Source organism: Erythrolamprus reginae, chromosome 10, assembly GCF_031021105.1.
Source record: "Erythrolamprus reginae isolate rEryReg1 chromosome 10, rEryReg1.hap1, whole genome shotgun sequence".
Lineage (NCBI taxonomy): Eukaryota > Metazoa > Chordata > Lepidosauria > Squamata > Dipsadidae > Erythrolamprus > Erythrolamprus reginae.
In genome coordinates this window covers 37930692-37939854 of record NC_091959.1, presented here as the reverse complement: position 1 = coordinate 37939854, position 9163 = coordinate 37930692, and the positions used below count along the sequence as shown (strand labels likewise).

At 47.9% G+C, this 9163-nt stretch overlaps 1 protein-coding gene across 1 annotated transcript in view; it reads right to left on the bottom strand.

Annotated features, from left to right (window-relative positions):
• The window catches only part of MMP17 (matrix metallopeptidase 17), an 87747-nt gene extending 79404 nt beyond the window's left edge, over positions 1-8343 (bottom strand). The window contains exon 1 of the mRNA XM_070762043.1: positions 7562-8343. Coding sequence (XP_070618144.1) covers positions 7562-7696 — 135 coding nt within the window. The 5' untranslated portion in view covers positions 7697-8343. The remainder of the gene's footprint in view (positions 1-7561) is intronic.
• Positions 8344-9163: the final 820 nt, after the last annotated feature.

Genomic DNA, 9163 nt, shown 5'->3' with positions numbered 1-9163 from the left:
GTTATATTTAATGCTGTACGCCTCCCTGAAGTCACCTTGATATAATTTCTATATTATAGAAATATAATAAATAAATATATATGTTTTAGCCTTCAGTACTGCAAAACCATCCCATATTTTCTTTACCCTGGTGCGTCTCAAACTTTAAGGCAACTTTTACAACCATCTGCGGCCTTGAAATGAACGAATTTTAAAAGGCACAGATTACAGCTCTGAGAATTCCCATCATAAAAGTCCCACATTATGCTAGCTGGGGGATTATGGAAGCTGAGGTACATCCTTTTTTACAGTTTATCCGTTTCAAGAGTTGCCAATTGGCCTTACAGGATCACATCCCAAAAGGGTTCTCTTTGGGAGGAAAGAACACACTCCTTATACGGCAATTTCTCCACCGTCAAATCACAAGATACTTTGATAATTTTCCAGGATGTCTCACTCAATTACTATCCCTTCTTGTTCGCTTCACCAAAACAAAGCCTTTAAAAAATAACCCCAAAAAACTTCATCTAAAAGGTTTTATGGGCAGGGCGAAAGCTGCTTAATCCTGCAGTGATCTGGAGCAGAGAAAGAAATGGATCTGTTGTGGTTAGCTCTGGCCCAGCTCCTGCCCCAAGGACTGTGGATGTGGGGGAGACATCCACATGCTGCAGGCCTGTTTTGCTCCCGGTGGAGTCTGATGATGAAGGCTCCTCTGACCAAGAAGACATGAGTGACAGGGATGAGGAGAGTGTGGCAGACAGCTCAGGAGATCAATTATCTAGCTCCTCCTTGGATTCAGAACAAGAGTTAATGATACAGCCACGCATGCGGAGAGCGATGCATAGGCAACAACAACTGAGAGATTATTATCAAAGAAATGAGGCCACCTGTGGTTGGGTGGGGCTGTGGTAATTAGTGAGGCTGCTATAAAGAGCAGCCTGTGGGTTTGGTCATCGTGGAGGATTATCTGATCGTTGTGTTTTGTGACTGCTTTACTGACTTTGACTTTTTGTGTGCTGATTTTTCCCCCGCTTTGAAACTAAACCAGAGCAAAGTGTGTTTTCACTTTGTGAAAGAAGAAGGACTGTGAATTGCCTCAACAGCTGCAAGCTAAGTATCACAGAACTGATAAGGGACTTGTACAAATTACCAGTTTGTTTGGAGACGACTGCTCTTTGCTATACCAAAAGAGGATTAGTTTAAGTGAAATTTTCTTATAAAGAACATTGTTTTGAATTTTCAAACGTGCGTGTGTCTGAAATTTGTACTGTGAATTTTTGGGAGGATTCTACCAAAGAGCCCGACAGAACAGGATCTAGCTTGCTTTTGCCATACAGCCAATCCCATTCCACAAGAGGTGATCTATCCTTGACCTTTTACGATTCTGCAGTGCTCAGATTCCCCAAACAGAGGGGAAACATTATCAGTGCAGAGATTCTGTACTGCTCCAGTTTATTGAGACAATTTCATAGCATGCAGGCAAATATGTCTACTCTAGGGAGCAAAATGCTTTAAGAAATTAGCAGATATTTGAAGGAAGGACTGCTAGATCCCTCCCTCCTTTCCTTCCTTTTCCTTCCTTTTCCTTCCTTCCTTTCCTTTTTTCCTTTTATCTATCTATCTGCTGCCCCTCTCCATGGACCGAAGATACACCATAGGCTCACAACATATCAATAACCCAACAGTATACAATAACATAGCTTCCTTCCTTCCTTCATTCCTTCCTTCCTTCCTTCCTTCCTTTCCCATTCCCCTCCCTTCTTCCTTTCCTTCTTCATTCCCTCCTTCCTTCCTGTTTTTCCTCCCTCCTTCTCTGCCTCCCTCCTTCTCTGCCTCCCTCCTTCTCATTCCCATCTGCTTCCTTCCTTCCTTCCTTCCTTCCTTCCTTCCTTCCTTCCTTACTTACTTACTTACTTACTTCCTTACTTACTTAAGAACATAAGAAGAGCCATGCCGAATCAGGCCAAAGCCCATCGAGTCCAGCATTCTGTGTCACACAGTGGCCCCCCCAATTGTCCTTGGGGATCTTGAGCAGAAAGAGAAGGCAAGACCCTCCCTTTCCCTTGACCCCCAACAAATGGTACTCAAGGGAATCCTGCCTGCCTCAACCAACATAGAGGCGCACATGGACATCTGTTTCAATAACCACCGATACACTTGGCATCCATGAATCTGTCTAATCCTGCCTTGAAGCTCTCCAGGCTGACAGCTGTCACGACCTCTTCTGGAAGGGAATTCCATAAACCAAGGACCCTCTGGGTGAAGAAATATTTCCCTTTATTTGTCCCTTGCTTTCTTACCTATGAGCTTTAGGGAGTGCCCCCTCATCCTAGTATTGTGTGATAGAGAAAATAATTTTTCTCTATCCACCTTTTCTAATCCCATGCATGATCTTATACACTTCGATCAAGTCACTTCCTTCCTTCCTTCCTTCCTTCCTTCCTTCCTTCCTTCCTTCCTTCCTTCCTTTCTCCCTCCCTCCTTCTCTGATTAGGTGTGAGACTGGGAAACCCATTTATAGCTCCTCTTCTTCTTGAATTGCCACTTTAATTCACAGAGCTTTGATACGATGCAAGAGAAGTGGCTATAACGGCCCCTAGGGGGCTGCAAAAGCTAGGTTTACATTTTCATAAAATAAGAGGAAATCCAAACTGTACCTGGAAACTAAGCTGGCTCTGCTTCGTAAGCAAGACAAGGAGAGCAGAAAAGCTCCCTGAATGCTCTCCAGCAGCCTCTTCCAAGCTCCAAGAGAACCCAGGTAATCTGAATTCCAAATGTGCTAATTAGAAGGTAGCATTTTCAAAAGAGCTTCTCATCCAGCTCTTTTGCCTCTCTTTTCTTTCTTTCTTTCTTTCTTTCTTTCTTTCTTCCTGTCACTCTCTCCCTTCCTTCCTCTTTCTCCTTTCTTTCTTTCTTTTTCTTTCTTCCTCTCACTCTCTTCCTTCCTTCCTCTCTCTCTCAGCCTTTCTTTCTTTCTCTCTCTCCCCCTTCCTCTTTCTCTTTCTTTCTTTCTTCCTCTCACTCTCTTCCTTCCTTCCTTCCTCTCTCTCTCATTCTTTCCTTTCTCTCTCTCCCTTCCTCTTTCTCTTTCTTTCTTTCTTTCTTCCTCTCACTCTCTTCCTTCCTCTCTCACTCATTCTTTCTTTCTCTCTCTCTCCCTTCCTCTTTCTCTTTCTTTCTTTTTTTCTTTTTTTCTTTCTTCCTCTCACTCTCTTCCTCCCTCCCTCTCTCTCTCATTCTTTCTTTCTCTCTCTCTACCTTCCTCTTTCTCTTTCTTTCTTTCTTCTTTTGTTCTTTTTTCCTTTCTCTCTCTTTCTCCTTCCTTCCTTCTCTCTCTCTCTCTTTCCTTCTTTCACTCTCTGTTTCATTTCCTTCCTTTCTTCCTTCTTTCCTTCCTTCCCTCTCAAGGGCTGGGGTGTGCGTGTGTGTCAGTCTTTGTACGACACCAATTATTCTGGTTTGTACTTTGGCTATGTTATCATGTGGCCTGCTTGGTGTTTACTTTAATAGAAGTTGTGAACCCAGTTATGGTGTAAGTTGATATAATAGGTTGACCCAGCCAATAGTTAGATCAATATAGAAGATGATAGATAGATAGATAGATAGATAGATAGTAGATAGATAGAGAGAGAGAGAGAGAGAGAGACGAGAGAGGAGAGATACAGATAGATAGTAGATAGATAGATAGATAGATAGATAGATAGATAGTAGATAGATAGATAGATAGATAGTAGATAGACAGATAGATAGATAGATAGATAGATAGATAGATAGATAGATAGATGAAGGAAGGAAGGCAGCATTTTCAGTAGTGCCAATGACCATTTACGTTAGAACATTATCACCAGCTCTTTGCCATCAACCCATGCATTAACATCTCCAGAGACAGAACAGCAATTATGAACAAGTCTCAATTATATTCTTTCTTTTAAAAAGTGATGTACACCCATTGCTTTTCAGCATATCCTACATCTGCAGGGGAACCCACCCAATATCGCCACAAACACCCAGTGCCATGGTGAGTAAAATCTGGGCTCAGGGGAAGAAGAAGACAGATAGTAAGAGAGTGATTCAGTGTAATAACAGGCAAGTGAAGCCATCTGGATTTACATCAAACTAGCAGTTTTCTATGTTACATTAGGAGGAGGAGGTGGCAAAATAAATGTACGGCATCAGAACAGATTCACTTAAAGAAAGCAATGTGGATTCTTCTCCAGATAAAAATACCAGCTGCAGAAGTAGATATCCCCAGGGAACAACTGAGAGTAGTCTTTCCTTAGGGAATGACACCAGCCCATATTAAATTAAGTGGAACGGTGGAATAATCCCCATTCAATATAGGCTCTCCCAAGGATTGCAAGTTTTTTCTTAAAAAAATGAACTCAATTTACTTAGCTTCCCGCTATCTGCTCCAAGATTGGAGAACTCACGGTCCTCCAGATGTTGCTGGAATAACAACTTCTAGTAGACAAGGTGATCCACACTGAAGAACGCTAGGAGACTCTGGAAGCCCCCATATAGTCCATGCCTCTACGTATTCCGGTTCACTCATCAGCAGAAGACATTCTCAACCTACTCTCTCAAGACGTTGGGCAATGACACGAGCAACCTCACTAAGACGGTTCCTTTCCTCTAGAACAGTGGACCCCAACCATTTTGGTCCATACCCCACCTAAGCATCTCTATAATCCTGACATAATTCTTGCTATTCATGGCATCGGACCAGAATACCTATGGGACAGCCTTCTGCCGCATGAGTCTCAGCGGCTGACTAGGTCCCACAGAGTTGGCCTTCTCCAGGTCCCATCGACTAAACAATGTTGTCTGGCGGGACCCAGGGGAAGAGCCTTCTCTGGGGTGGCCTCGGCCCTCTGGAATCAACTCCCCCCAGAGATTCAAACTGCCCCCACCCTCCTCACCTTCCGCAAGACTCTGAAAACTCCTCTATGTTGCCAGGCATGGGGCAATTGTTGTATCCCTGGCTAGTAAGATTTATGTATGGTTATGACTGAGTAGTACTGTTCGTTTTTTTAATGATAGGGGTTTTTAGCCATAGTTTTAATTATTGGATTTGTTGTACATTGTTTATTGTTGTTGTGAGCTGCCCCGAGTCTTCAGAGAGGGGCGGCACACAAATCTAATAAATTATTATTATTATTAATATTAATAATATTAATAATAATAATATTATTATTATTAATAATAATAATAATAAATTAAACTTCTACTCACACAGAGGAGGCCTAAAAAGCCATTAACATGGTTTAAACAAGGTTCCAATTTCCCCCATTAAAAATCGAATTGACTCCCTGTGGGGAGGTGGGCCCTATGTTGGGTACCACTGCCCTGGAAGATGGTTTTATTTGGGAAATGAAACATTCCTTGCAAGAGATGGTTAATGAGCATTTCCATTAGTCCAATCACTTGGGCAACATTGATCAATAGTCCTTAGTCCTTCACACGACCATGTTCTCCAGCCCAGCAGATATCTGAGACTTGTTCCACTTTCAGACTATCTCAATTTGCACTGTTCATCGAAGCTCTTCTAGGCATCCCTACTGGAGCAGAAATGGCCTGCCAAATTTTGAGTAACATAAGATAAGATGGAGGAGTTTTCCCAAGGTAGAGTCCACGCAATGTGAGTCTCTTGAGAGCTACTAAAAATGTCAGCTTTCCTCTTTGCAAGGTTTTGACCCCCAGCAACTCTGGCACAACCATCTCATCCCTAGGTGAGCAAAAAAATACATATACAAGAGTTGATCACTCCGCCAACCAGAGAACCGATCTGGCTCCTTTTCAAGAACAGTTCAACCACCACTGCCCCCCAAACCCCGTTTGTTATAGCCCCCCAAATCAAGAGAAAGTGCTTCCAAACAATAAACCAAACAAGGATTTCAAGGGGGGAATATAAGCCCCATCCCACAACAACACGGTTGGGGGGGGGGGGGTTTAGGAAACTGCAACCCGCGTTATTTTGTGGCTGAGCCATTTTGGAAAAGCTAAAGGGAGAAGATACTATCTCTCTCTCCTTCTCCATCACCAACACACACACACACATAGTGTGTCCTCTCGGCCAAAAGGAAGGAAGGAAGGAAGGAAAAGAAAGGGAGGGAGGGAGGAAGAAAGGAGGGAAGGAGGGAAGGAGGGAAGGAGGGAAGGAAGGAAGGAAGGAAGGGAGGAAGGAAGGAAAGGTTGCAGTTGTTTTGGTAACAGAGGGCTGGAAGCAAGAAACGAGAACGGCCTCTACATAACCAGTGAGCGCGAGAGAGAGAAAAAAGCCACCGCCGTTTCCTTCGGCGTGCGCAAGAGAGCGCCCACGAGGGCAATGTCCGAGTGATGGAAAAAAGCCCTTAGTACCAACTCCAAAAGAATCGCAGGGAACGGCCAGAGACCGATGAAAGGTCTCCTCTCCTTCCCACCCAGGAGACGGAGAATACACCCAACGTTGAGAAAAGAGATTGCTTTGGATTAAAGGAAGGGCGAGCGAGGCAGTCGAGGGTAACCAATTCCCGAGCAACCCTCTCCAACCCTAGAAACGTTGCCAAGGCGCAGGGAGTTAAGTTAGTCTCGCCTGACTGTTCAACAGGGCTTCAAGTCGCAGAAAAAAATCGGGGTGAGAATGAGTGGCATTCAACTTAGGGAGACTTCTTTACCGGGAGTAGCCCCAAAAGACGAGAAGAAGCAGAAGGAGGAGGGGGTACAATGAAAGGATGCAATGATCCAGAACCTCAGACGCAGACCCCGCAAGGCAACCTGTTTCTCAGCCTCCCCTCCGGCTGTGGCGCCCAACCTGCTTGCCATCTCGGCTATGCCAACCAGATTCCTCTTCCGCCCCCTTCCTGGAGGAGAAAGATCCACCCGTCCGTCCCCCCCCCCCCACCTCAGAAGAGGGGGGGGAGATCATTTCTCTCCTTGATCCGCTGACCGCTGGAAGCCACCAGAGGAATGGAACACGGCTTCCCATGTTTTAAAATATTTTTATTGTTATTATTTTTGTCAAATAAAAGTGAAAGGACCCGTACATCCTCTATTTTTTTTGTTTCTCCCCTTGGAGGGACCCGCGTCAATCCCAGCGGGGTCTCTACACTACACCCATAGTAATACCGGTAGTAATAATAATAATTTCTTAGATTTGTATGCCGCCCCTCTCCGAAGAATCAGGGCGGCTCACAACAACAATAAACAATGCAGTACAAATCCAATAATTTAAAACTAAAGCTAAAAACCCACTATCACTTAAAAACAGTCAATACTACCCAATCATAACCACACATAAATCTTACTAGCCAACAAGGGAATACATCAATGAAGTAGCCCCCCTTTGCTAAGAAAGCAAGGGTTTGCTGACCGCGGCGGGGTCCCTCCGATCGGATAACGGGGTTGCTCGCCGCTGGCCCCCATCCCCTGGAGAGATCCCTTCGCGCGGAAGACAACAACCCCCACCACCACTCCCGGATAAAAAGGAAGGAAGGAAGGAGAAGGAAGGAAGGAAGGAAGGAAGGAAGGAAGGAAGGAAGGAAGGAAGGAAGGAAGGAAGGAAGGAAGGAAGGAAGGGAGAAACGAGCCCCGGGGCTCTACTTACAACTCCCCGCGCCAGCTCCTCGGCGGTGGCGGTAGGGGCGGCCAGGGTCCGCCGCGTCGCCAAGCAAAAGGCAAGCATCAGTAACATCTCCTGCGGGGACGGCGCGCAGGGCCGGGACCAACAGCTGCCCAACATCCCTTCAGTCGTCTTCCACCGCGGTCGCCTCCGCCGCCTGCAGCCGCGGAGCCGCCGAGGAAAGCTGGGGATGACGCCGGGCGCCGCCGGCGATCCGCGAGGTGGAAGAGGCAGAGGGCGACATCCGCGTTTCAGCGCCGCCGGCGGGGACTGTCGCCGGGGGGAAGCCGCTCCCCTCGCAGCAGCAGCAGCAGAAGAATAAACGGCAGCCCCCTCCTCCCCTCCACAAGTCGGGGACTGTCAGAATACAAGGATGGGAGTCCGGAGGGGGCGCAGTGGCCGAAGCTGCCGGGAGGCCTGCGGGGTGGGTTTTGGGGGGTCGGCGGCTCAGCTGTGCCCGGAGCACGAGCCTCGAGGGGTCCCAGAAGCGGGGAGAGGCGACGGCGTCGGTTCCAACTTTTTCCGGCGCAACCGGTGCGCCTGGCAGGCAAAGCAACAGCGTTCCAAGAAGCGTCTCTTTAAAGCGGAGTTCCCCACGGAAGCGAGGAATCCGGCGTCGGCTCTGGATAGCGTCCGGCGGGGAGCGAACCGAAGCGCACCCCCCTTTTCCCCCCAAGCTGCGCTCCGACAGATGCCCGGGGAGAAAGAGAGAGAGAGAGAGAGAGAGGCGCGCAGTCGCCACCCAGCGAAGGGAGCGCAGCTGAGCCGGAGAATATCCTCTGACCGCGGCGACGGCAAAGCCTCGCGAAAGGAGGGCGGAGCGGGGGCGGCGGCGGGGTGGTGGGTGGTCTCGGAGAGGCGTCGTCGTGACGGGCGGGCCGGGCCGGAGGGGGCGCTGGCGAGCGGGGACTTGCGCGCTCCCGGCTCGGGCACGGGGATCCCTCTCGCGCGTCAAGACGCAGCGCAACCAGCGAGCGGGGATGGAGATATTCCGCGTGGCCCGGGTTGTGCCTCTGGAGACGTTTTGGGGAGGGTCAGGTCAGAGGGCAAGCCTAGGGAGGGAGACCTCTGCGAGATGTAGGCTGGGTCAGGGAAGAAGGCCAAGGAGATGCTCCGAGCATCCCAGGGGCGCCGTTCTTGCCTGGCTTCAGGGGATGAGAGGTGGTGGCGTCTGGTCCAGTCCCGACTTCGGAGCACTCCAGCGCTCTCCCTTCCTCCATTGGAGAGTCTCTCATGGTTGTCCCCCTTTCTAGTTTTCCTTTGAAGATCTTTGAAGATTGTGGGGGAATGGAAGGATTGATGCTCCTTGCAGACAGCTGGTCATTTGCATTGCACCCAGGCCTTGAGGCCACCTGGAGGTTTATCTGTGTCCTTGGGGGTCACCTGAGTGATGCAAATGAGATAGATAAATAGATAGATGGATGGATGGATGGATGGATGGATGGGAGAGAGAGAGGGAAGGAGGGAGGAGAGATAGATGGATGGATGGATGAGAGAGAGAGGGAGGGAGGGAGGGAGGAGAGATAGATGGATGGATGGATAGATGAGAGAGAGAGAGAGAGATGATAGATAGATAGATAGATAGAT